Source organism: Ailuropoda melanoleuca, chromosome 1 (genome assembly GCF_002007445.2).
Source record: "Ailuropoda melanoleuca isolate Jingjing chromosome 1, ASM200744v2, whole genome shotgun sequence".
NCBI classification, from domain to species: domain Eukaryota; kingdom Metazoa; phylum Chordata; class Mammalia; order Carnivora; family Ursidae; genus Ailuropoda; species Ailuropoda melanoleuca.
This window is the reverse complement of record NC_048218.1, coordinates 2,193,099-2,219,561: the sequence shown is the minus strand read 5'-3', so window position 1 is coordinate 2,219,561 and position 26,463 is coordinate 2,193,099. Positions and strand designations below refer to the sequence as shown.

Below are 26,463 nucleotides of genomic sequence, written 5' to 3'. Positions count from 1 at the left end.
GGGTCGCAGGGGGTGGGGGGCGCTGACTGACGGCCAGACCAGACAGCCTCTTGGTCTCATTGCTTTGGGATTCTGTTAAGCACATGAATTGGGACGAATGGATCATATTAGTCTAAACCTGTGACATAGTCTAAACCTTCAAATTACAGGATTTTTTTCAAAGTGCCTGTTGATTCCTTTTAAGTCTATGTTATCATCTTATCTGATCGCTTAGAGTGTGTTCCTGCTGAGTCCACTGAAACCCAGCTTGTTTTTAATGACTCATTCTTTATACATAAAATCTAACTTACTAAAATTTTTAACATTTCATCTCAGTATATAAACATGCCTTCCAGCATTTTGATTTTTATTAATTTGCAAGCTACTTTTTTTTTTTTTTTTAAAGATTTTATTCATTTATTCGACAGAGATAGAGACAGCCAGCGAGAGAGGGAACACAAGCAGGGGGAGTGGGAGAGGAAGAAGCAGGCTCATAGCGGAGGAGCCTGATGTGGGGCTCGATCCCATAACGCCGGGATCACGCCCTGAGCCGAAGGCAGACGCTTAACCGCTGTGCCACCCAGGCGCCCCTGCAAGCTACTTTTAACAAATCTGTACTTTATTTTTTAAAGTAAAGAGCTGGGTCAGATTTTCATACATACGAATTTGATAACATCTCTGTTGGTAATTATTTTATTAACTGGTGTGATTTCTCACCTTTGGAAACGGTGTGCTTGGCCCTGGGGCGGCTTCCCATTTTCTTTAACTTTAATCTTGTACGTAATTTGTGATTATAAACTGCATGTTCATGGTAGGGTTATTAGAAGAAGGTAATAAGCAAAAGGAAAATAGATCTTAACTCTTAGTATTTGGTATGTATTTTTCAAACTTTTTGTCTTTATGCTCACACAGGCACACAGTATACCACGCATAATGTTTCGTATTTGCTTTTTGTGCTTAATACGTTGTAAAAATGTTCCCACGAGCAGTAAATGTATTTCTCCGCCGTTATTGTGAGTGTGTGACGCGCCCTGGGGGTGCTATACTAGTTGTTTGTCCGGTCCTGGGCTGCACGGACACATCACTGCTTGGGGTGAACAGCATCGTAGATACCTTTTGAGCTTGGATGTTGTGTACATCCTTTATTATTTCCTTAGGATACACCCCTAAAAGGAAAATTGCTTGGCCAAAGGTTTTGTGCAGTTTTCAGGCTTTCGGTGAGTATTGCTGGCAGAGGGCTGACCCGTGAGCTGCCACTGTGAGCGGTGGCCCTGTGACTGGTGGGGGCTGGGCCCCTGCGAGTGGCTGCCCTGGGCGCTGGGCTGCTGGTGCACTCTGGGGGGCCCTTCTCCACACTGGGCGCTCCCCAGTCCGAGCAGCTGTTTTGGACTCTCCCTTCTGAGTGAACCATCCAAGCTTAATGCGAATTTCTGAAGCATAGTTTTTTTTGTTATAGAAAGAAGGTGTAGAAACAGGGAAAGTTGAAGGGCATGATAAGGGTTAGAGAGCTTAATGACTGTGTGGTCTGCTTGGTAAGCACCAGGTCATGGGGCACAGTTGGTGTTTGTGACCGTTTCCTCTCCTTCCACCTGTCTAGCTTCAGGGGAGAATTCTGCGTCTAGTCAGGAATAAATGCCAGTGGTTCACAACCCTTGAGAACGGCTTCAGGGTAAATGGCTGAACTGATAGATTCTAGAAGCTCCTGTAGTGAAGAAATGCCTGTTAGTCCTTTGGGGCTTTAGGAGTGAACTGGTGGGATCCCTTTGTTTTCAGGGGCAGAAACAGCACCGTGGGGTGGAATGTCTGGAATTAAGCCGGGTACCGATTTTGAAATCTCCTTGGTGCTGATTATTTACCTGGCGGATCGTCTAGACCGTAGGCGACTTCACGCTTTCTGTCTGATTTATGACTCCAGAGATTTAGCCCTTCCTCCAAAGGGTGTGACGGGGCACAGAGACTTACAGTCTGTCCATTTTGCTACTTGATAGTAATTAAGGCAACATATTTCCTGAGGGGAAATATTGACGTTCACAGCACCAGGATTTTAAATTTATTTCTGAGTCCATATTTAATCATTTTCTTTGTAAATTATTATTAAGGATAAAGAAATCTAGCTTTTCCAGTCTGTTAGATGGACATGTTGCCTTTTCCAGATCCTTTGGAAACTTGTCATTTTATACCTTTGATATTTCCACACCACGGATAGTCCCCCCCCCCTTTTTTAAGTAGCCTCCATGCCCAACATGGGGCTCAAACTCACAACCCTGAGATCAAGAGTTGGGTGCTCTGATGACTGAGCCAGCCAGCTGCCCTGTTTTTGCAGTAAAATTGTATCATGTCTACATGTTAAGCTGTGTTAAGTTTTATTTATGAATTAATTATGAACCCCGCTCTTGTGGGGCTCACGGTCTTGGGTCTGGGGGAGAGAGATCTACAGAGAGGAAGTGACTGCAGCATGGCCGTGGCAGGAATGTGGCCACAGTGGGGCCCAGAAGACAGAGCAGCGGGGGCCAAGTTCCATGAGGACGTGTGTCAGCCGAGCCGCGTTTGGAGGGGTGAATAGGAATGTGCTAGACGAGGAGAGGAGAGCCCGAAAAGTTGAGTGGGCTCAGCTAGGAATAGTACGAGCAGAGCCGGACAGCGAGGTTGGGTCTGTGCCATAACGAGCTTCCTCTGAGTTCTGTCCTGTCAGCTACTGGGAACCAGAGGTGTTTGAAGAGGGCCGCATGAATGCGGTTTGGGGACTGATGGTGACGTGATCACCTTACCTTACTGGGAGCCCTGGAGGCCGGGTCTGAGACGGACTCGTCTTCCATCCCTCCCCGCTGCCCGTCATTCAGCAGCAACGCGGCTTGTGGGGTGCTAAGCCAGTTGGTGTCTCACCGCCTGCCTGATGCTTGTGACCAGTGAGGGAAGGACGGAAGGAAGTGGGGGAGACGGCAGCTGGCACTGCAGGGAGGTGGTAGCAGCTGGGTCACGTGCTGAGCTCGGAGAGTATTTTCCAGACAGTCCACTCATGTCTCTGTAGGTGTGTCGTGCTCTCCGACCCCCTGAAAGACTCTTCTCGAACTCAGGAATCCTGGAACGCCTTCCTGACCAAACTCAGGACATCGCTGCTTATGTCTTTCACCAAAAACCTAGGCAAGTTTGAGGACGACATGAGGACCTTGAGGGAGAAGAGGACTGAGCCGGGCTGGAGCTTCTGTGACTATTTCATGGTCCAGGTACGTGGTGAAGGGTAGAACTAGACGGCTTCCCTTTTCTCTTCCTGTCTTTGTAAATAAGGCAGGTTTTTGGAGGTAATTCTTACTGGCATAGTTTTTTAGAACCCAAGAGGCAGTACATAGTTCCTAACAGACGTTTCCGTCTCTGGGGTCCTCGAGCAGATCAGAGGTGCTCTGCGTCCGGCCTTCTATGAAAGGCCCTCAACCTCACAGTAATCTGGGTTTTGTTAACACTGTCGGGCCTTCTGGCCTACCGTGGAAGTACTGAGGCGGGGAACACTAGCTGTGGTGACGATCCTGAGGACAGGGATGCCTACTACCTGCACGACACCGTGAGTAGATTATGAGCTCCTGGGGACATTTACTTCCTCTGGTATTAATGTGTAGTCTTGGGCTCCAGTAAAGGACACTCCGGAGCTAGCTTCTAGGGGACCTTTCTAACACTGCAGAGAGTGACAGGAATGTTTCCCTTAGGTTTCCTTATTCTTGCTCACCATATTTTGACTGTAAAAACCTAATTTTTGTTTTTAAATTGCACGTGTGTGTAAATTACTGAAGAAATAATGCACTTTGAAAGACCAATTCTTATTAGAAATTTTGATACTGATCTCTAACTCTGCTGTTTACGTCTTAGTGGTATTGGAGTGATGGGGTGTGCATAGGGGAATTACACCCGTCCACAACTCACTGTGGGATTGACCCGTTACAGACGGGTCGGATGGTCCTGTCACTTCACCTTTCAAGCTTATTAAACTTAGTTTCTAAGACAACAAGCAAGGAGGGGGCAATCCAAGTGAACCCAGTGGTGTGGGATTGGAACCTGAGACATGAGTGTGAAGCCATGGATGGATCAGAACTAGAGATGCCTGTGTGACAGTTATACACGTGCATGTATTTCCTTGCTCTGTCCTCTGACTAGGGCTAGAAAAAAGTGACTTCGCAGTAACATAAGCACGCTTAGTGCCAAGAGCTTTGTTTCTAAACTCCATTTTTTAAATTCTATTTATTTGAGAGAGAGCAGGAGCTGGGGGCAGGGCAGGGATGGAGGGAGAGGGAGAAACAGACTCCCTGCTGAGCAGGGAGCCCAATGTGGGACTCGATCTCAGGACCCCGAGATCATGACGTGAGCCGAAGGCAGATGCTTCACAGACTGAGCCTCCCAGGAGCCCCTAAACTCCATTCTTAATAATAAGTACCAGGGCTCCTTCTAGACGTGGTTGAGTCCAGGGTTGGGGTAGGGAAAACACAAATCGACCAGGAATAAAACTTACCGGAAAGTAAGGAAGTATCCCCCCAAAAGATGGCGGTCCATCAAAAGAATGTTAGCACCACCTAAAGGAGCCTTCTAATGGCCAAAGCTGGAACAGTTTGTACAACAAAATAGTGACAGGACTGGGTTCTAACCCATGGGATACAGTTCATCCCCGTGAGCGCTTACAGATATGAGTAGTTGGTTAGATTAGAAAATGGAGAAGGTTCAGCTCTTCCATATAAGAATGCCAAAGATAGAGGGTGTGCGGTCGTGTCCCAGCTGCTGAGGGGCTGTGGACAGTTCTAGGGCTCATGGTAGGCTTTTCCTACTTCCTTCTGGCCTCCTCTTTGTGCATTTGTAAATGTTAACACCTTCTGGTCGTGAAACTGATGTTTACTTAGTATAATAGAAGTGTTACTTGTAATACTGCCTGCTTTTCTCTCTCGTCCTCTTTAACAGCAGCACATTGTTTCAAAGAGTTGAATGACATTTTTGCTTTCTAAAAACTTCTGTCTGGGTAACTAGGAAGAGCTGGCCTTTGTATTCGAGATGTTGCAGCAGTTTGAAGATGCCCTGGTACAGTACGATGAGCTGGACGCCCTGTTTTCTCAGTATGTTGTCAACTTTGGCGCTGGGGGTGAGTAGTGCACTTACAGAAGCAAATTCTTTTCTTAGTAGAGTTTTCCCCACTCTTCAGTAGTCTGGAAGCTGCCATTGTTTGTTTGCCTAATGATTAGATCACCTTTTATTGTTTTATGCAAACGATATAGGATATACTCTTATGGTTCTGATAGGAAATGATACGAGAATTAAGAACTAGTCGCTTTCACTGTTAGAAGCATCTTAAGCAAGAAAAGCATTTCTGAAGAGGGTGTTTTTCAGATGCAAAGAGTCACTACTACTTACGGCTTCTAGTTCGGCTTCTGCGTCCGTGCCTCCTTGCTAGCATAAGCGTGGGAATCTCGCACTGCTGACAAGCCGTCTTGGTAACATCTGAGCTCTCACTGCGGAGTTCTAAATGGCAGCACTGTCGTGGTTGTTCATCTCTCTTTTAAAGTTTTAAAGTCTTGAATTATTTTAGAAGGACGAAATTAGCACAGTGAAACCATGTACAGAGAAAAAAGTTCATAGTCGTTCTCACTGTGTTTTGGTTGATACTTATTTGGTAGAAATGGCATCATATTATGTAGACATTTGTCTGTAGTTTGTTGTTCAGGTTTTAAGGTATTTTTGTTAGTAGCTGCATCATGCTTCACAGCGTGGATTCATTAGGGTTAATCCAGCCACTCCTTGGTGTTGGACATTTGGGTTGTTTCCATTCTGACCACCACACACAGTGAGGTAACAGACATCTTTGTTGGGTGTTGTTTTTGAGAGAACCCTGATACGGTGTCTGAAGAAAGGAGTGATTTCAAGGAACCCTAGTGTCTGTTAGAAAACCTGTAGGAAGATGAGGTGCTGGGACAGTCAGCTTGGGCACCGACTTTGTTCTAGAAATGAAGACGAATGGCACTAATTGGTTCTCTCTCCAGACCAAATTTAGGAAGTTCAGATTCGGATCTCTTACTTTGCTAAGACACAGATGTAAACATAACCAGAGCAAAGTATTTACTAATTAAATTTTAAAAATTTGGTAAGAGGTAAAATTATATTTTATATCTCCATATGGTACATATTTAGATATCTTACGTGTTTCTTACATCATATTTTGCATAATTTCTTTGTTCTCTCAGTTTTAAAATCTGGGACAAATTAGAACCCACAAGTAAGCGTGAACCACATTTTGCAGCTGAATGATAAGATTGTTGGTTTTTGTTCATTCATTTAATAGATGCTTACTGAGAGTCCCATACGTACCAGGTGCTGTGTTCTGAATATAGGAGGTAACAAAACAAAACCCCTTCCTTCATGGAGTTCACATGAAGGGGAAAGAGGTATAGAAGAAAAAAAACCCTTCAAGTCAGGTAGTTGTAATGAGTGCAGGCCACAGAAAGGGCTGTGGGTGAAGGGGCAGAGTGTGATGGTAGGTGCTGGCTGACCCCAGAAAGTGTGGTCTGGGAGGCTCTCTGAGGAGGTGGCATTGACAGAGTCCTGAGTGAAATGTGAGACGGAGCCAGGAGAGGGCTGGGCAGGGGGCCCGANCACCACCTAAAGGAGCCTTCTAATGGCCAAAGCTGGAACAGTTTGTACAACAAAATAGTGACAGGACTGGGTTCTAACCCATGGGATACAGTTCATCCCCGTGAGCGCTTACAGATATGAGTAGTTGGTTAGATTAGAAAATGGAGAAGGTTCAGCTCTTCCATATAAGAATGCCAAAGATAGAGGGTGTGCGGTCGTGTCCCAGCTGCTGAGGGGCTGTGGACAGTTCTAGGGCTCATGGTAGGCTTTTCCTACTTTCTTCTGGCCTCCTCTTTGTGCATTTGTAAATGTTAACACCTTCTGGTCGTGAAACTGATGTTTACTTAGTATAATAGAAGTGTTACTTGTAATACTGCCTGCTTTTCTCTCTCGTCCTCTTTAACAGCAGCACATTGTTTCAAAGAGTTGAATGACATTTTTGCTTTCTAAAAACTTCTGTCTGGGTAACTAGGAAGAGCTGGCCTTTGTATTCGAGATGTTGCAGCAGTTTGAAGATGCCCTGGTACAGTACGATGAGCTGGACGCCCTGTTTTCTCAGTATGTTGTCAACTTTGGCGCTGGGGGTGAGTAGTGCACTTACAGAAGCAAATTCTTTTCTTAGTAGAGTTTTCCCCACTCTTCAGTAGTCTGGAAGCTGCCATTGTTTGTTTGCCTAATGATTAGATCACCTTTTATTGTTTTATGCAAACGATATAGGATATACTCTTATGGTTCTGATAGGAAATGATACGAGAATTAAGAACTAGTCGCTTTCACTGTTAGAAGCATCTTAAGCAAGAAAAGCATTTCTGAAGAGGGTGTTTTTCAGATGCAAAGAGTCACTACTACTTACGGCTTCTAGTTCGGCTTCTGCGTCCGTGCCTCCTTGCTAGCATAAGCGTGGGAATCTCGCACTGCTGACAAGCCGTCTTGGTAACATCTGAGCTCTCACTGCGGAGTTCTAAATGGCAGCACTGTCGTGGTTGTTCATCTCTCTTTTAAAGTTTTAAAGTCTTGAATTATTTTAGAAGGACGAAATTAGCACAGTGAAACCATGTACAGAGAAAAAAGTTCATAGTCGTTCTCACTGTGTTTTGGTTGATACTTATTTGGTAGAAATGGCATCATATTATGTAGACATTTGTCTGTAGTTTGTTGTTCAGGTTTTAAGGTATTTTTGTTAGTAGCTGCATCATGCTTCACAGCGTGGATTCATTAGGGTTAATCCAGCCACTCCTTGGTGTTGGACATTTGGGTTGTTTCCATTCTGACCACCACACACAGTGAGGTAACAGACATCTTTGTTGGGTGTTGTTTTTGAGAGAACCCTGATACGGTGTCTGAAGAAAGGAGTGATTTCAAGGAACCCTAGTGTCTGTTAGAAAACCTGTAGGAAGATGAGGTGCTGGGACAGTCAGCTTGGGCACCGACTTTGTTCTAGAAATGAAGACGAATGGCACTAATTGGTTCTCTCTCCAGACCAAATTTAGGAAGTTCAGATTCGGATCTCTTACTTTGCTAAGACACAGATGTAAACATAACCAGAGCAAAGTATTTACTAATTAAATTTTAAAAATTTGGTAAGAGGTAAAATTATATTTTATATCTCCATATGGTACATATTTAGATATCTTACGTGTTTCTTACATCATATTTTGCATAATTTCTTTGTTCTCTCAGTTTTAAAATCTGGGACAAATTAGAACCCACAAAGTAAGCGTGAACCACATTTTGCAGCTGAATGATAAGATTGTTGGTTTTTGTTCATTCATTTAATAGATGCTTACTGAGAGTCCCATACGTACCAGGTGCTGTGTTCTGAATATAGGAGGTAACAAAACAAAACCCCTTCCTTCATGGAGTTCACATGAAGGGGAAAGAGGTATAGAAGAAAAAAAACCCTTCAAGTCAGGTAGTTGTAATGAGTGCAGGCCACAGAAAGGGCTGTGGGTGAAGGGGCAGAGTGTGATGGTAGGTGCTGGCTGACCCCAGAAAGTGTGGTCTGGGAGGCTCTCTGAGGAGGTGGCATTGACAGAGTCCTGAGTGAAATGTGAGACGGAGCCAGGAGAGGGCTGGGCAGGGGGCCCGACAGAGGGGCCTGCTGGTGTAGGTGCTCCAAGGGCTGGGGTGGGTACCTCCCTGAGTGTGCACTGGAGCAGCTCTGAGTATAAGCTCCAATCAGTAAAGGATGCTGTTAGTTGTAGTTGGCACCTGAGATGTTCAGTGACATCAGTGTGCCGATACTGAGTCACTGCCTGCTGGGAATGCAGCACGAAATGGTATGACAGCTCTCTTTTGGGGTAAGAAAAATAGATTCAATTTTTGCCATATGGGTTGAATGACTAGTTATCGTGGGCGCTTACGCTTACTTTAAGGCCATGTTTGAGTGTGGGGCTATAAGCTAGAATTGGGGAGCCTCGCTGGAAATTTTTGACAAGCAGCAATGTTCCCTTCTGCTTCCCGCTACTACTGCTTCCTTGTGCCTACTGTCCTTTTCTCCAGGAGCAGGATTCAGGTAGCTGACATGGTTGAGTTAGAGACAGGCGCGAGACTTCAGTAAGGAAGGAAAAGGGTAAGGGAGGCAGAAAGACCAGCGTGGTCATGTGACGGGCTGCTCTCTGGCACCCAGGCACGGTACGTTCCGGCCTGGGCCTTGTGCCTTCCCTCGGAGCTGACTGAGCATGGAGCCTGTGGCCTCCCTGACCCCTAGCCTGGCAGTCTCCAATTGCATCCCGACCTGTTCATGACCCTCTGGGCATGGTCCATCAGTGTGCCTTGTGGCCTGGGTCCTGTGGTTCAGCAGTTACCATGTTCTGAGCGGGAATACTGGTGGGAACGGCCCCGTCCCCCATTATCACTAGCCTGGTTCCATGCCCACGTGAAGGGGGTGGGCCCGTGGTCAGGGAGTAACTGGTTGTTAAGCCGCTCGTCAGCACCTGCGGCCTCACAGCCCCGAGCCAGAATCTCAATAGGGTGAAGTAATCTGTAGTCAGCGCCTTTCATGATGTGTGTTTGTTTAGATGGTGCCAACTGGCTGACTTTTTTCTGCCAGCCGGTGAAGAGCTGGAATGGATTGATCCTCCGAAAGCCCATAGATATGGAGAAGCGCGAATTGATACAGAGGCAAGAAGCCACCCTGTTAGATCTGCGCAGTTACCTGTTTTCTCGCCAGTGCACCTTGCTCCTCTTCCTGCAAAGGCCGTGGGAGGTGGCTCAGCGCGCCCTAGAGCTGCTGCACAGCTGTGTGCAGGAGCTGAAGCTCTTGGAAGTGAGTCTCCCGCTTTCCCCATTTGCCCGTTTCTTCCTTGTTCACACGCAAAACTCTGAACCTCGAGTCCCAGGCATTGCACTGTCTGTGCTGTAGGAGAGAGGTCTCTTCTTCTGAACGCCCTGCATTTTTAGCATGTTATTTGTTTAGGTACTTGACGTTGCTTAATGAATTGTTGAGAAGTGTCATTTCTGCTCTCACCACGGGGGAGTTCATGGTGGCCCAGAGCCAGACTCTTAGATCTGTTTCTTCGTGTGAGTTTTTGAGAGAACTTTGGCTTTATTCCCTGGGGAAGATCGCTCACCTACTGCGTGTGTACACGCACGCACACATTACACGCACACGCGCGTGCGCACACACGGCACCGGGCTTTGTAGGCAGACCTGCACTTGATTTCAGAGCCGCCTTTTTGTTTTGCATTTGAACACAGGGTAACAACGTGACACACAGGAATTAGTAGCATGAAGTTTCGGGAAGGTACATGACGGGTATGTGTATGCACGTGTGTGTGTGAATGAAACCCGTGAGTGAGGCTGTATACTGTGCTCGGTAGTGGAATGTTGGCCTGTAAGGATCGACTCCCCCCAGGGCTCCTGCACTCTCCCTGCTCACAGAATCGTACATGTTTTAGTGACGTAAGGGAATGTTAATGACTGTCTAGTCTGGGCGGGTTGGGGGTCGCCCCCTTTTTTTTTTCAGTGACCTCTCTGCCCAGAAAGGGGCACATACGCTCATACACAGGGTTACATAGCACTTCAGAGGGTTCACAGACACCCCCACCTCACTGCACCCCATTCCCTGGTTAGGAACGAGGTGAGCGATCTGACTCCATTTTACAAATGAGGAAAGCAGTCCCGAAAGTGGAGAGGTGACTTACCCAGCAATAACCAGTCACAGGGTCAGATTCCACGCCAGACTCGAGTTCTCTGTCGTGTCCCTGCCAGCGTGCCCAAGGGGCACAGTCATAAAAGGTCCTTGGGTATAATTATACTGCGTTGGCCGAACCCTGGTGGAGCCAGTCTTTCATAATAGAGTAACTTTCATCCTCTGTGTCCTAGGATACCAAAGAATACACTCAACACTTAGTTTGAAATAATCTTAAGAGGTACACTTTTTTTTTTACCCAAATGAAGAGCAATTATTTTAGTTAATTTCTGAGAGATGCCAAGCCTAGCTGAGCCACAGACTCATGAATGTAAGAATTTGTATCAAATTATTTTTCTTGCCTAGATACCTAATCAAGCAACTGAGGGAAATAACCATTTTCCAGCTCGGAAGGATATTCTTGTGGCCCTGTCCTACCACATGGACTTGGGCGATCTGCTTTGGCTACTCCGATGTGGCTGTGAGAGCGGGGGCTGCAAGGACAGGGCTGTCTGTGTTTATGTGTGCCTAGACATTTTACCTGGTTTAGAGATTTTGTCATCTTAGGGGATTCGGGGAGAAATAGGGTGTGTGGTAGAGTCCAGGCGGTTCACACTCAGCACCTTCAAACTGGGATCAGCCCGGGCGGGTCCATCAGGAAGAGCTGTCGTGCAGCTCAGGCATGGGTGGGCAGCGGTGGAGGGTGGTGCAGAGCCAGTCCCTTGGTGCTGGGCCCCGCCCGTCACAAACTGAAGGATTTAAGAATCTGTCTGAAATTCTTTCTCTTGCCCCACGAAGTTGACTAGTCATAGCATGGCAGCCAACCTGCAGAGAGGAGAGGAAACACTGCCGGCGTGGCCGCTGCCACTATGAGGGTCTGGGCCCTCCTGGTGAGGGGCTGCTGACCCTGCAGGGGACCAGCTGGGCACCTGCCACCACCTCCTGTCCGCTCTTCCAAGCATTCTGGAAGCTGAAGGGTGAGGGAGCCTGCGGATGCGTTACATACAGCTCCCTGGCTCTGCAAGGCCTTCTGGGGAGGTGGGGGAGGACTGGGGAGGACAGGCATCCTCGTCCTGGCATGGACCGCTTGTCACTCTGGCCCACCCAGACGGTGCTGGCGGGCCACGTGGGGACACTCATGGTGTCCTGCTTATTCGTGGCACAGCAGCACACAGCGGATTCTCCTGCCTTGGCTTCTCTCTCGAGTTCCCTGCCACCTCTGGCCATCGCAGGAGTTCGTGGAAACGGGTCACCTACTGCCTTTGCGGCTGGAAAGAGAAGCATGCAGGGAGCCGGTGGTGGGGCTCTTACCTGGAAATGCTCCTGGCTCCAGGTCAGCGTGTCTGGGTGATGTAGCTCGATCCTCTAGGCTCTCGGCCTCTGGTGCGGAAGTTCACCGAGGGCTTTTCCCGTGCTTTGTGTTGTGGGCTGCACTTCACGTCCGTTGCAGTATTCTTTCCCCTGGTTCTGTTCTTTCCTGAGTGAGCTGGTCATCGTCCTCTCGACTGTTCCTCAAGGGGGACTGACTGCCCCCGCTATGAAACGTGTTGATTGTAATTTGCCCCTTTCCGGTTCTGCTGTGTGCTGCCTAGAGGAGTTGACCAGAGCTGAATTCAGGGTCACTGCTTGCTTTCTCTTTCTCCCAACTTCTTGTTTCCTGGTCTCCTCACGCTGCACATGGTGGGGGCGTGCTCTGTGACCGTGCCATCCCTCGGCATCCCTACCACGTGAGTGCCGTGGACAGTAGCTGGGCCCCGGAAGTGTGCTGTGCCTGTTGACCTGCCTAGGGCACGAGCTGTCGACCTCCTTCGTCCCACCGGTGAGCCTGCACAGTCCTCGCAGAACACTTGCTCTCACGTGTGGTCGGCGACGTGAATGCTGTCCCCTTGCGGCCCTCTGCTGGGAGCTGCTTTCTGTCCTGTCTGCTGTCCCAGCAGTTTGACTGTAATCTGGTCATCAGATGTCCTTTGAGAGGGTCAGGTTTTAGGAAGACAATCCAGCACGGAGGTTGGGCTTGGGAGCCAGAAGGTCTGTGCTCAGACCCCACCCCAGGCCTCCCCGCCAGGGATCGTGACTTGTTTACTTGCCCCTTTGAGCCCCGCTTTTCCATCCATGAGATGGATTCAAACAGCAGCCGCCGTGCGGGTGCAGAGCATGTCCAGGGAGCTGAGCTTATCTCTCTGCCTGCTGTGTATCAGCCCTTCGTGCCAGTCAGGTCTTAGCGTGACCTTCCTTGTGAGCCTCTTCTCGAATATTTCTTTCCAAGGACAGCGAGTCCGTGTGAACATGCTTGTCAGCATTGTCGTAAGACTGTAGAGGCTACATGGTACTTCGAGCACAAAATTATTCTCTCTGCTTTCTCATTTCAGGTTCTTTCTGGAGTTTGGCTTCTGGGGGGAGCGTTGTTTTATCTTGAGTAAATTTTTCAGTTGGCAGTACCTGGAAAAGTGTATTCTTAGAGTTTCTTTTAAATTTTTGTGGAAACATTCAAAATTCAAAAGATCCCAAATTATTTACATTTTCTGTACATTTAATTCTACTCTAAAAAAGAGACTCATTTCCTGGTGTCAGGGCTCGCTTTTTGGTGGGGTGTTTTTCACATTTTTATCAGTGGCCAGAGGCCAGTGTGGAGCTGTGGCTTCTGACACAGGCCCAAGGGGGCTAGGCGTTGTGCCGTCCCGGGCTGGGGGCTAAGCTGTGTAGACGAAGAGGCCAGGGGCTCAGCCAGCTTGGAGGCCGGGTCTGTGGGTAGTTCTTACAGGGTTTAGCTTCTTCTGTTAATCCTTTTAAGCCCGAAACCTAAGTATTACAGCCCGTTCTTGCATTTCTAATTGTGACATTTCTTTAGCAGAAAATGCTATGTGTGTTTGCTTTTGTGGTTTGTAAAACATATCCTGGTAACGTTCTGGTTGATTTGTCTGTTGAGTTAAAGTATCTTTGACGGTAGGAGGCCACATGGTGGCAGATGCCATGGGAACATGCCCCACCTCTGTAGTGGGACCTGGAGTCCCGGCCAGGGATGCCAGGGAAGAGCTGTGGGCCAGTTGCTCTGATTGAAAATGTGTAAAAGAGGAAATTATACCTGCCCTGTACAGCCGTTAGGGATCGAGGCGTGACATCCACAGAGTGAACTTTGCGTTCCACTTCTGCATGAACTCAAATGACTCTTTCACCAAGTATTTTTTTTTTTTTACAACATAAAAAAAAAAAAATTCCCTCTGTTTACCAAACATTGAATATGTTGTCTCCGTGAATTTGGAAGGTAAGATGCTTATTCTACCAGCAGGAGGTGTCCTTTTTGGTCCATGGCCTTTTTGTCTGCAGAGGAAGTGCATTCTTTCAGTTAGTCCTGTTTTGAACATTTGGATTGCTCAGAATTATTTGCAACTGCATCAGTGTGTAGTCTCATCTGTCCGTCTATATGTGATGTATTCATACACATAGAATTGCTAGCTCAAGGACGCACGTGTTTTTAAAGCTTATAGTATACATTGTCGAGTTGCCTTCCAAAAAGATCTTCCCATTTTTCATTTACACCAGCAGTGCCTGTTTCTCTGCATTTTTGATAAGAAAAAAAGTAATAATGTGCATATATTTTAATTTTTACCAAACTGTAAGTGAAAATATAAGGAAGATATTTTCTAGAAGGCCATTATATATTTGTCATGATGACTTCCCAAATGAATTTTTTAAAGATGTGTCCCCCTCAGTACTGATTTGTCTCTTGTCGGCTTCGGTTCTGATTATGCTTCCAGATGGGGCAGGCCAGGAAGGGCCAGGATCCCAGAAGAGCCACCTGGTCGAGAGACGGCCGGTCCCCCAGATTGTGAGCAGGCACTGCACGCGGTAGAAGCTTCCAGGTGAAACTGAATGAGACAGGAGAGGTGTGCCTTCCGGGCTGGCCACTCGGATCTGTGTTCCGAGGTTCGGGCTCAGCAGAGGGCGGAAGCCGAGACGTCACTGAGGAGTGTAGCTTAGGGTGCCTAAGTGCCGGCTGTGTTCCAGGAGCTCTGCGGGGCTCCTCGGTAGACTTGGGGGTGGGGTTGTTTCGTGACCCGGAGCCGTGAGGACCTGACGAAGAAGAGGAGTAGGAATGGACAGGAGGACAGGTCAGTGCTGGATGTGTTGCTGAGGAAGAACCGGTGAGGGTCGGTGCTCTCAGGAGGAGAGAAGGAGGGCTGGTGAGTGTCGTTCGGGAGCCGGCGGGTTGCCGGCAGGGCGCTGTGGTAAACATGGGGGGGGGACACGGCACACGGTTGAGGAAGAAGCAGGTCCCTCGTGGTTCGGGAAAGCCATAGTCGAGTGCACTGAGCCGGCCGTGGGAATGGGGGCAGTGTTGCCAGGTGGTCAGAGAAGAACGTTCGGATACAGGAGGAGTATCAAGGATGCAGAGGTCCCATCTCTGCGTGGGCGCTTCAGTTCAGTGAGCGTTTTCGTGGCGCCTACTCTGCGCTAGGGAAGGCTTCTAGAGGTGGTTTTGTATGAACTACGTTTTATTTTTATTTTTTATTTTTATTTTTTTAAAAATTTTATTTATTCGACAGAGATAGAGACAGCCAGCAAGAGAGGGAACACAAGCAGGGGGAGTGGGAGAGGAAGAAGCAGGCTCCTAGCGGAGGAGCCTGATGTGGGGCTCGATCCCATAACTCCGGGATCACGCCCTGAGCCGAAGGCAGACACTTAACCGCTGTGCCACCCAGGCGCCCCTGTATGAACTACGTTTTAAAAGATTCTTTCATTCAACAGATATTCCTGGAACACCTTGTTGTGCCAAGCAAGCATTTATTCTAGCCACTGCATTTTCAGCAGAGAGCAAGATAGACCAGACCCCGTCCTGGGGAGTTTACTATGTTTTAATGGAATGAGTAGGTTGCGTTAGAATTTGCCAGGTAGATGTGGCTTGTGGTGGCAAATGTGAGAGCGTGTTTAAGGCAGAGAAAGTTTTCATGAAGGAGCTGTGAAGGAGCTCAGTCTTGCTGGAACTTGGGGTGGGGCAAGGCTTGCTAGTAAGTCTACAGAGCTATCAGGAGCTGGATTTTGACGAGATTAGGGAAGTGTTTGCATGGCATCCTGAACCTGGGTTTTGTTCCGAGGTCTGGTAAGGAGTCGTTGTTGAGTTTGAAGTGGGGTGCCGTGAGAGGTGTGGGACCTGGTGGGACGGAGGGCAGACGGAGGCTGGGGAAGAGCCAGAGGCCAAGGTCATAATTCACTGGGGAGGACAGCGTTCTGAACTAGGGCAGTTGGGGTACATTTTAAATAAAAGGATTTAAGAACAACTTATTCAGTGAGTCTACTGAATGTTTATATGTAAAAATAAATCTCAGTCTCATACCAGACACGATTCAGGTGGAGATTTGATCCAAACATGAAGGGTAAGACAAAGAAGCTTCTAGAAGAAAATATGGGAAACTCTCTCCACGACCTGAAGGTTAGCAGGTAGTTCTGACACAGGACTAAAAGGCACTGGCTGTAAAGGAAGACAGTGACGGACTGGACTCTGCAAAAATCGGAACTTCTCTTCGTCGGCAAGTAGCATCGCGTGAGTGAAGACTCGAGCCACAGCGCGGAGGAGCACCTGCAGGATATGTAGGGGGGAAGGGCTCTTCCCCAGCGTTTGTGAAGAGCTCCTACAAATCAATGAAGAGACTGACAGATCAGTAGAAAAGTAGGCAGAAGCTATCCAAATGGCCAAAGAGCACATGGAAAGGTGCTTAATGTCTTTCATCCTCGGGAAGTGCAGACTAAGTCTGCAGAGGCCAGTACACAGCCCCAGGATGTCTGCGATGGCCGGCTTGGCCGGTATCTGCGAGCGGGTGGGGAATGAGCCCATTCGTGGCTGAGGGAGTGGGAACGGGTGCCACACATACACGCGCCCCATGGCCCAGCCGTCCCGCGCACCCACACAGAGTCGCTGTGCTTGTACCAAGAGATGAGTGCAGAAGTGCTCGTGGCCTCCTTACTCAGAATTGCTGGAAACGACATAACGCGAATGTCCATCACGTACACGGGTAAATCCTTGTGATCTGTATGCACAGCAGACTGCCCTCCTTTATCCTCCTATGTAGATTGGCACACGGGGGTTGGGGGTCTAATGAGTCGGAGAAGGCTTCCTCCCCCAGAGAGGGGGGCGGTATTGCAGATAGTTGTATCCGTAGTAGCCAAAGCCTGGAAATAACCCAAACGCCTACGGACGGGGATGGATAACTAGATTGAGGCATATCCGTAGAAAGGCACAGGACCCAGCGGCGAAGAACTCGCTGCTGACAGGCCCCGCGAGGTTGGATCACACGGCTAGTTCGACAGAGAAGCCACACACGGAGGAGCTTGTGGCCTGTGATTCGGTTTGTGGGAGGTTCAGCTGCCGGTGACCGAGGGCAGAAAGGGGTCACTTTTTGGGGTGGGTTTTGACTGGGAAAAGGGGCTCGAGGGAAACTTCCAACATCATGAAGGTGACCTGTTCTTGATCTGAGTGGTGGTCACAGCTGTGAAACTTCATGGGGCTCTGGGGTGAGCATTTGGGCCCCGCACACGTCTCACCATGTGTTTATAACCTTTTTTTATTTTTTTATTTTTATTTTTTATTTTTTTTTTAAAGATTTTATTTATTTATTTGACAGAGATAGAGACAGCCAGCGAGAGAGGGAACACAAGCATGGGGAGTGGGAGAGGAAGAAGCAGGCTCACAGCAGAGGAGCCTGACGTGGGGCTCGATCCCATAACGCTGGGATCACGCCCTGAGCCGAAGGCAGACGCTTAACCGCTGTGCCACCCAGGCGCCCCTATAACCTTTTTTTAAAGTGATGAGAGAAGTAGGACTCCAGTGATGCTTTAAACATTTCTGAGAGCCCTAGATCAGCCACTTCTGACGTTGCACCGCCGCGGAGCCCCGCTGGGTCAGGCCCTGGCGTGTGTAGCGGGGGGCTGGGCCTGGGGGGTGTTCCGCTGGGCTTTGTTGGGGGGCCGTGCCCGCACCAGTGAGCGGCAGTGCAAGCGGCCCGTGCCCCGGGAAGCACCAGATCGGGGTGCGGTGCCAGTTCCTAGGCCGATGTCTTTTGGCAAAAGCTTAAACGGCGTGTGATGGCAAGTGTAGGGAGCTGCAGCCGTTTCTGAGCGGAGCCAGTTAGGGCGCGGGCGTTCCCGAGCAGGCCTGGGAGAAGCCGGAGCTGTGGCCAGGGAGCGGTCAGCACGGGGGTGCTGGGGGCCCCGGGGCAGGACTGAACGAGCAGTCCCGGAGGACCTCCAGTCGGCGGGCACCCCTCTGTCCTGCTGTGTCCTTCCCTGCCCGCCGCGGCTGCCTCCAGCTTGGAAGTCTTCCCGTGGCGGGGGTGCTTTTTCTGCCCTTAGCAAAGCTAACGCCTGGCGCTGCTGCTTTCCACACGCCGTTTTTCCAAACTCACCAAGGTGGTACTTGCTCTTTGCAGAAAACAAAGGTACCAAGGAAGTATCTAGTCCATAGTCTTTCCACAGAGGAAGACCTTTTTCATGGCGTGTGGCTCTCTGGAGCCTGCGCGTGGATGAATGCACCCTCCTGTGTCTTTCTCTCAGGTTCCCGGCTGCTGTCGCTCCCTCCTCCTCTGGGAGAGTGGCCCACACGTACTCAGATCCCAGAAACCTGCCAGCCTGCACCTGGCCCCTCCCCATGCTCCCCCTGCAGTCCTTCTCAGTGTTCCCCCCACCGTGGCCCCTTCCCTTGCTCCCTCTTCGGTCCTTCCCAGTGCTCTCCCCGTGGCCTCTCCCTGTGCTCCCCCTGCAGCCCTTCTCAGTGCTCCCCCTGCGGCGCCACTGAGTGCTCCCCCACCGCAGCCACTCTTGGAGCTCCGTCCTGCAGCAGCTCCCTGCTCTGACTGCTGGGTGTTCCCGTTCTCTCTCTGGGCTCCTCTGAGTCAGAAGCCTGTGTATAGCCTTGGTGCGTTTCCTTTATTCTTGGTGGCAGATAACCAGCACGTGCCTGAGGAGAGGTGGCACGTTCAGCAGAAGTCTCCACAGAACGGGTGCCTGTGATAGTAGTGCCTTGTGAGGTGACGGAACCCAGAATGGGCGGTACCTGGGAGCCAGGAGGGCCTGTGAGGCTGGCTCAGCCGACTAGAGCCCGCCCTGGTGTGACTGGGGAGGGAGGGATGCACCCTGTCCAGGCTCCCCAGGCTGCGTCCTGCCAGCCAGCTCTTGTCTGCACCCCTGGCGTGTGGTCCGTTGTCTGGGCCAGAGGAGCGTCTCACGGTGTAAGTAGTTTCTGTGCCCGTTGTTCTTCTGAAAGGATCGAAGTCGTTTATCTCATTTTGCAGAGACCGGGCAGTTTAGCTTTTTGGGAACCTAGGCACTCTGGTTCCTTCCATTTGGTTCTAGGTCCTTGTATTTGTGCTCAGGGTGTGTCGAAGGAGTCTTTTTTTGTCAGCATTAGGCAGCTCCCCTTGTCAAGCAATGTACAGTCACCTCTGAAGTTCTGGTTTTTGAATAATACCAGTTAACAGATCTCAGCAAACTGGGTACCAGTTGTGAGATCCCTCCTGGTGTCAGTGCTACCAGGAGAACAGTCAGCCCCGCCAGCTCGAAGTGTTAAGATGTCGTTGATGGTGAGACACAGCCCTATTGCAGAGATGCTGAAACGTGGGGAAAGTGCGTCTTAGGATCGGTCATACACAGTAGATGCTTCTTCTGTTTGTGATAATAGAGCGTTCACTTTATTAGTTTTGTAATGGAAAGGCTCAGAGACATAGAGCCGTAGAGACGGTAACGTGAGGAACTCCTGGGCCCACCATCCCCAGCTACGGCAGCTGCCAACCCGCGTGTGACCGTTCTCTTCTTTGTCTGGGTCCCTGTCCACGGTCCCCTGGGTTATTTTTAGGCAAATCTTAGACATCATGGTTTACTTGTGGGTCATAGTTCAGAGTGTATCTCCAAGCCACAGGAGCTCTTTTTTACAAACACAATCACACCTAAAAAAATGAACACATAAAGTAATTCCTGAGTATCATCTGGTACCTACTTCATGCTCAGATGTGACGTACTGAGCATGGTCTTTCTGGAACGGGGCCCAGGGCTCACCACTCACTGGAGGTGCCGGCTTCTGCCCTCGTAATGTGTCTCTCCAACCTAGAGGAAGTGGTGATAGCCTTTCTGTAGCCACCTTTTCTTAATGAGCTTTTCAGAATATGTTCTTGCAAGTCACGTCCCTCCCAAGGCTCTCATCATCATCGGAAACAGAAACCAAGAAGTGTGTTTGGACGTGGATCACCCCTCGGCTCTCCAGAGGCGAGCTCTGTGACGGCAGCCCTAGGTTGGGTCGGTGCTTGAGGGGGCGCACTAGAGCGCGGGCACTGGGCGCCCTCCCTGAGCTCTGTCTCCAGCCCGTGCTCCGTGCCCCCCAGGTGTCTGTCCCGCCCGGTGCTCTGGACTGCTGGGTGTTCCTGAGCTGCCTGGAGGTGCTGCAGAGGATAGAGGGGTGTTGTGACCGGGCGCAGATCGACTCCAACATCGCCCACACTGTGGGGTTATGGAGCTATGCCACTGAAAAGGTAAGGAGTGCTGGCGTGGGTGTTGTTCTGGGCTGTGCCTCTGGGGCTGGTGGGTGGACAGAGGAAGCTGTTTGGGGAAGTGTGGTTCACTTAGTCATCACACCCACGGTTCTAGGCACGTCAGGGTGTGTCTGGTAGTAGTGATGCACAAAATGGTTCCCTGCCAGTGTCACTCTTCAGCAGAGGCCAAGGGCTTGCCCTGTTAGTGCCGGAGATGTTGTCCGCCAGGAATGGGGGGGTGGAGAGAGGAGGTACAAAGAAGGGTGAAGAGGGAAGTGTCGCGTAGAAGTGAAAGTGGCTTCTGTTTTAGTGACGGACAGTCACCCTGTGTGTGGCAAGGTGGCCTGCTGGTGTCAGGTCGCCGGCTGCAGACTGGGGGGAGGCCTTGAGCTTGGGACCATGCGGGTAGGTGAGTGGGGTAAGCTGAGAACTGCCAGCATCGCCAGCCTCAGCGTCACTCAGAATTATCGCGCGGAAGGTGTGTTTCTACATGCAGGTAAGGATTATTTGGATAGGAAAGCTAAGCTTCTTCTAGAATTTAGTTGGATTTTAATTTTTGTATTCAAATTCATAAATTCTCCGCTGACTGCTGTTGCAAATTACTTGAAATTGTGGTTTATCTCAACAGCTAAAGTCCTTGGGCTATCTGTGTGGACTTGTGTCAGAAAAAGGACCTAACTCAGAGGACCTCAACAGGACAGTTGATCTTCTGGCAGGTTTGGGAGCTGAGCGACCTGAAACAGGTACTTTTTGATCTATGTCTGTGCAGGTGGTACAGTGGAGAGGAGTGAGTGTGTAGGTGGCATCTTGGCACATTGAATTCAAGTTCTAACCATGTTATACTCCTTGTTAGCTGGCCGGGTTGATATGTAAGATATTTTATTTACCTTTTACTAATGTAAAGAAATGTTAGAAATAGTTTAAGAAATTGGAAGGATTTTAAAAAATGTTTGAGTCTCTCACAGGCTTACACAGGCTGATCATGACTTTCTGCAGCCGGTGCGGAGTTAAGGTGCACCAGGCTTCCTCTGAATTACAGGGGATCTAGTTTCTGAGCAACATGGACGGACAAATCCTCTTACTCAATAAGTTACTCATAGGTCGTAGAGCCCTTTGGAGGGAGCCTTACTGATTCTTGCAGGTGTAAACCGAGCAATAGGAGTGAGATTTAGCCAAAGCCTTGCTGCGGTCCGGACCACCTGTGGGATATGTGATGTTCCCACTGCCGGGCTCCACCTTGAGACGTGCGACCGTTGTGGTAGTGATAGAGTTGAGAACTCTCGTCTCCATCAAGGGTGAAATATTACACCCGGGGTTTAGAGTCTCTCATGGCTCTTCTAATTGGACAAGCACAGAGGTGGTGGTGCAGGTCCAGGTGCACGGCTGTTTGTGATTTCCCCAGGCGGCAGGTGAACGCCCGAAGCTGTGGCGTTGGAGGGTGGGTGTGAACTCGTGACCGGGCATACTGAGGGTGAGTGAGGACTCTTGTTTCTTTTTGTTTAAGCCAACACAGCTCAGAGTCCTTACAAGAAACTCAAAGAAGCACTGTCATCAGTAGAAGCTTTTGAAAAGCACTACTTAGTAAGTATTACAAATGGTACCTGTTTACCCCTGGCAGAAAATGGCCTCTGGAAGACTTAGCTGCTACGTGGCCTTGGGATAGGGAATGGGATGGTGTTCGGGACCTCCTTCTTACTGGCCTTTTATGTTTCTTTGTGGTGCCCTAGGGAGCTGCAGATGACACCCGGGATAGTTGTTCGTGGAACGGTCATTAGTATCCCTGATGCCAGAATTAGGCATAAAAGCATCTTTGGATATTTATAATTTTGTTCAAAGGGGTATTGCTCATTCGATAGAATAGAAATTATAACGAAGAATAAAAAGGAATTATAAGGAAGGATAATGAATGGTTTTCTGTGTACAAAAAAAAGTGCTTTAGGCTTGAACAGAGTTACTGTGCTTGATTTTTAAAAGATTGCGATTTGGAGACCCTGTGGGAAGCGCAGCACAGTGCAGGCAGGAGCTGGGTGGGCCGGCTACACTCCAGAGTCACGGGGAACCTGGGCGCTTTTTTGTCCCTGTTATCCAAAAAGTGAGAAAAATAGTAAAAATGTTGCCCACATACAGAAAGTACTTTGAGAAGTTAAATGTTCTCCGCTTCCTGAGTTCGTGTTTCAGTTATTATTAGGCCCCTTAATTTACATAGAACTTCATGACTTTGTGTAATCACACACTACGTAAAAATCACCGCACACATGGGTGCGAAGTAAACAGTATTGTGTTAACAACGAGGTCTTTCGCCTCAGCGCCGGGTAAGTGTAGGGGGTCAGGCTGACGTGGGTGTCTCCTCTCCCGCAGGACCTGTCCCATGCTGCCATCGAGATGCACACCAGCATAGGGAGGACCCGCTCTGCTAGGCTCGTCGGGAAAGACCTGGCTGAGTTCTACATGTAATTGATCGCGAACGTTTCTTGGGGTTTCAAACACGTCACCTGTGGGGTAGGAGAGGGTCTGTCGCATGTGGGGTTAACGTGAAGTGCACGGAAACGTGTAGAATGAAAATATAGATCCTGTCAGCCCATCAGCATTAGCTCTGTTTTTCACTTTCTCCTGAAAACCAAATGGGGAGATTCCAGCTTGTTACCCTTAATATCTGTTATTGATCTTTGTGTTTCTTTTATTTAATTAAATTAATGTAATGTACTTCTATGTGCAGGTGATGTTCAGAACATACATTATATCTAGTGTTGTAGTTGTGTTTCATGACAACTCAGAGGGAGTAGGAGTTTTCATCCAGTGGCGTAAACCGAGATGCAGACTCTGAAAGAGTTTCTCGCACCGCATTTTCTCTAGTTTATGTCAGTTGCCTCCTGGGCAGATTGAAAGCCTGGAGGTCAGCGATGTACAGCCCCTGCCTGTGTTCTGTGCGTGAGAGAGGGCTGCTCTGGGGCCCAGGGGGAGACGATGTGCACAAATGCTGCGAACGTTGCCACTGTCACCCCAGCTTCGGGGTTGAGTGCTGGAGATAAGACTCAGAATTTAGCATTTTTCTCATGTGTTTGATAAAATCAGCCGATTGAAGAGAAGAAACCCTGGTTGGCAGTATAATTACTATTTCAGAGCCCTGGAAAGGGATAGAAATTCTAAGGGAAAAGATGTTTAAGTCATCTCAAGTGTATGCTTGAAATGCTATCTTAAAGTCTGTAATTAATAAAGTAATTTTATTAGCTGAAACCAGAAAGAATAATTTAACTGATTAAAGTGGCTGCAGAGGGATTCGTTTGTCAGCTTAGTGAGCTTCCCGGTTTTCCGGGTGTGGTTGGAGCAGCTGTTAGGTAGTCAGGGCGTAGAGTTCGGGCGCTCCTGAGTCTCAGTCCGGAGAAGCTGAGGAGTGAGTGTGTAGTTGATGGAACAAAGAAGCTGCATCCTCAGAGGCTGGGAGTTGAGGCTGCCGGGACGCTGGTGCATCCTGAGGCCGGGAGCCCCAGCGCAATGGCATTGGAATGCTAGTCAGAGCCTCGGGTCCTGGCTCCAGCTGGTCGCGGACTAGCTGGGTGGCCTCTGGCCTCTGTCTCTGGGCGCTGAGGAATGGTCTGTAGACCCCCTGCTCTAGAACGTAAGAGTCTTTGGCTACAGATAGTAACGGAAGGAGTATCGAAGGTTCTGACCCCTTTGAAACACGGGAATATAGGAACATCAGCACACAATGCATGTAATTTGGTAGCTTGAAAATTTCTGTAATTTGAGGATTTGAAAACTCACATTTCTTTGAGGCTGGGGTAGTAAACAGTGGGCTGTGTCCCCAGGATGCCTGGAAGGGGTGAGTGCTTGCTTAGTGTTGGCCTTTGTCCAGTGAGTTCAACAGCTGCAGGCCTGCGGGAAGGGAACCGTCCGTGTCATTGCTGGGGCTTTGGCCAGCTCCCCTCAGTTGTGCTTTAAACTTTGTTTTATTCTGAACATCTTGAAGGTTTAAATCAGGACCTTAAGACCCTCTCTTGGGTGATGTGTATCATTATTTAAATCTTTCATAGTTCTCTGTAAGTCTTGGAAGCCTGCTCAGGGCTGCTGGCCTGAGGTTCAGAGTTGATCCAGGCCCCAGACCCTCGGTTGGGCCATGTAGACCGCTCCTGTATGCACCTGTCTTTAGTAGGGGGTGTAGCACCGGGTGCACATTTCTGAGCTCCCTGGCTCACGAGCTGTGTGCCTGTGGACAAATCCTTCACCTGGCCTTACCCTTGGAGTTCCTACACGTCAGCTCGAACTAGGGAGCGGTGCCTTTGCTTTCTCATCCTGAGAGTCACTGAAAGTTCTTTGGCGGGTGTATGATGCCGGGCACACCGTGTGGGTTTATCGTGAGCGTGTTCGTGGGTCCGCTTGCGCACTCCCTCCTCTGGGGCGTGTCCGAGAAGGACTAGGACGGCGCGGTGGCGTGGCGTGGGCTTGTAGAGGGTGGCGGGCGGGTCGTGCTTATCACGATCCGTGACAAAAGCTTCTGTTTGTCAATTTGCAAGGAGGAAAAAGTCTCCACAAAAGGCAGAAATCTATCTTCAAGGAGCACTGAAAAGTTACCTGGCTGAGGGCTGGGCACTCCCTATCACGCACACACGGAAGCAGCTTGCCGAATGTCAGAAGCATCTTGGACAAACCGAGAAGTATCCTTTAAGTTTGACATCCCGGTGCAAAGGGAGACTTGCTGTCTGTGTAGCAGCGGTGCCCCGGGGAGTGTTTAAAATCACCTCATAGTTAAGAGCGAAAATGCCTGCCATGTACTGATGTCCTGTGACACATGTAAGTTGGGTGCCTTGTCGACATGTCTCATCATTTTTGAGTTCCTAATAACTTAGACAAAAGGGAGAATCCCCATTGGGCTGCACCTGGAGGCTCGACCGTGGAGCCGCTTGTGCCCAGCGCCACTCAGGGTGGGGTCCTTTTCCCACACCCCTTGACTCTCCCTCCAGCTACCTTCAGACCAGCAGCCTCTTGGCCAGCGATCACCACTTAACTGAAGAGGAGCGGAAACGCTTCTGCCAAGAGATACTCAGCTTTGCCAGCCGCCAGACAGACAGCCCAGGTCAGACTTGCTCTTAGGGGGGCTTTTAAGAACTTTTTTAAAAAATTTTTTAATGTGTTTGTTTGCTTATATTGAAATCGAGTTATCGTACAGCGTTCTGTTAGTTTCAGGTTACAGTGTAGTGAGTCCGCACTTCTCCGCAGGACTCCGTGCTCATCACCTCCTCACGACGAGCGGGCTCTTCGTCCTCGTCTCCTGTCTCACCCGTCCCCGCCCACCGTGCCTCTGGCAGCCACCACTTTGTTCTGTAGTTACGAGTCTGTTGTTTTGTCTGTCTCTTTTTTGTTTCTCCCTTTGTTTTGTTTCTTAAATCCCATGTGTGAGTGAGAGCATATAGTATTTGTCGCATTTCTTTCTGAGAGATACTCTGCTTTACCGGCTGACTGCTCAGGTCAGAGTAACTTTTAAAACTTGTCATTGTGAAAATTTTCATGCGCTCTAGGAGTGTAGAAGGAATAACGCAGCGTGTGACGTTGGCTCACTGCTCGGCTGAGCACCCGTGTGGCAAACCTGTGCCTACCGTCCTGCTGCTGAGCTTCCCCACGACTGCACAACGCGTGTCACACGTCACCCCGGGGCCGCTTCATGTGGTCTCCTGAAGTCAGGGGCGCCCCCAGCCACCCAAAGAACAGGGTTCTCACTTCAGCTACTAGTGGCCTATATTCCAGTCTCCCTCAGCGGCTCAAAAACTGTTTCTATAAATTATGTTTATTGGAGTCCGGTCAGGGACCACACACTGCCTTTGATTGTTATACCTCAATTCTCTTTTAAGTTACAACAGTTTTTCCCACCTCTGTTTCCTTTTTTAATACAGCAGCTTCCTTGAGCTAGAACTCACCCACTTGTAGTGTACAGTTCAGTGGCTTTTAGTGTACTCACACATATGCAGCCATTGCTGTATAGTCCCTTCCAGAGCATTTCTATCCCCCCAGAAAGAAGCGCCATGCTTATTTCTTCCCAGCCTTCCACCTGCCACCGCCCCCCCCCCCCCCCCNCCATGGCAAGCACTGATCCTATAGGTACCTATTTTGTATTTTACGTAAGCGGAAGGACCACGTGTGGTCCTCTGTGACTAGCTTATGTCACCGAGCATCGTGGTGTCAGGACTCACCCATATTGAAGCCTGTGTCAGCGTTTCATTCCTCTTTATGGCTGAATCATAGTCCACTGTA

At 49.3% G+C, this 26,463-nt stretch overlaps 1 protein-coding gene across 6 annotated transcripts in view; it reads left to right on the top strand.

Annotated features, from left to right (window-relative positions):
* Positions 1 to 26,463, top strand: part of TRAPPC10 (trafficking protein particle complex 10) — a 79,375-nt gene that overhangs the window by 27,314 nt on the left and 25,598 nt on the right. For 3 of the 6 annotated variants that reach the window (XM_011233174.3, XM_034654841.1, XM_034654849.1), the window contains exons 5-13: positions 3,008 to 3,203; positions 4,981 to 5,092; positions 9,597 to 9,844; positions 20,074 to 20,220; positions 20,849 to 20,963; positions 21,725 to 21,801; positions 22,579 to 22,670; positions 24,732 to 24,872; positions 25,179 to 25,291. In XM_011233174.3, coding sequence (XP_011231476.1) covers positions 3,008 to 3,203; positions 4,981 to 5,092; positions 9,597 to 9,844; positions 20,074 to 20,220; positions 20,849 to 20,963; positions 21,725 to 21,801; positions 22,579 to 22,670; positions 24,732 to 24,872; positions 25,179 to 25,291 — 1,241 coding nt within the window. Of the gene's footprint in view, positions 1 to 3,007; positions 3,204 to 4,980; positions 5,093 to 6,887; positions 7,161 to 9,596; positions 9,845 to 20,073; positions 20,221 to 20,305; positions 20,717 to 20,848; positions 20,964 to 21,724; positions 21,802 to 22,578; positions 22,671 to 24,731; positions 24,873 to 25,178; positions 25,292 to 26,463 lie in introns of those variants that run through there. The other 3 variants (XM_034654856.1, XM_034654862.1, XM_034654868.1) reach the window with 3 other exon arrangements.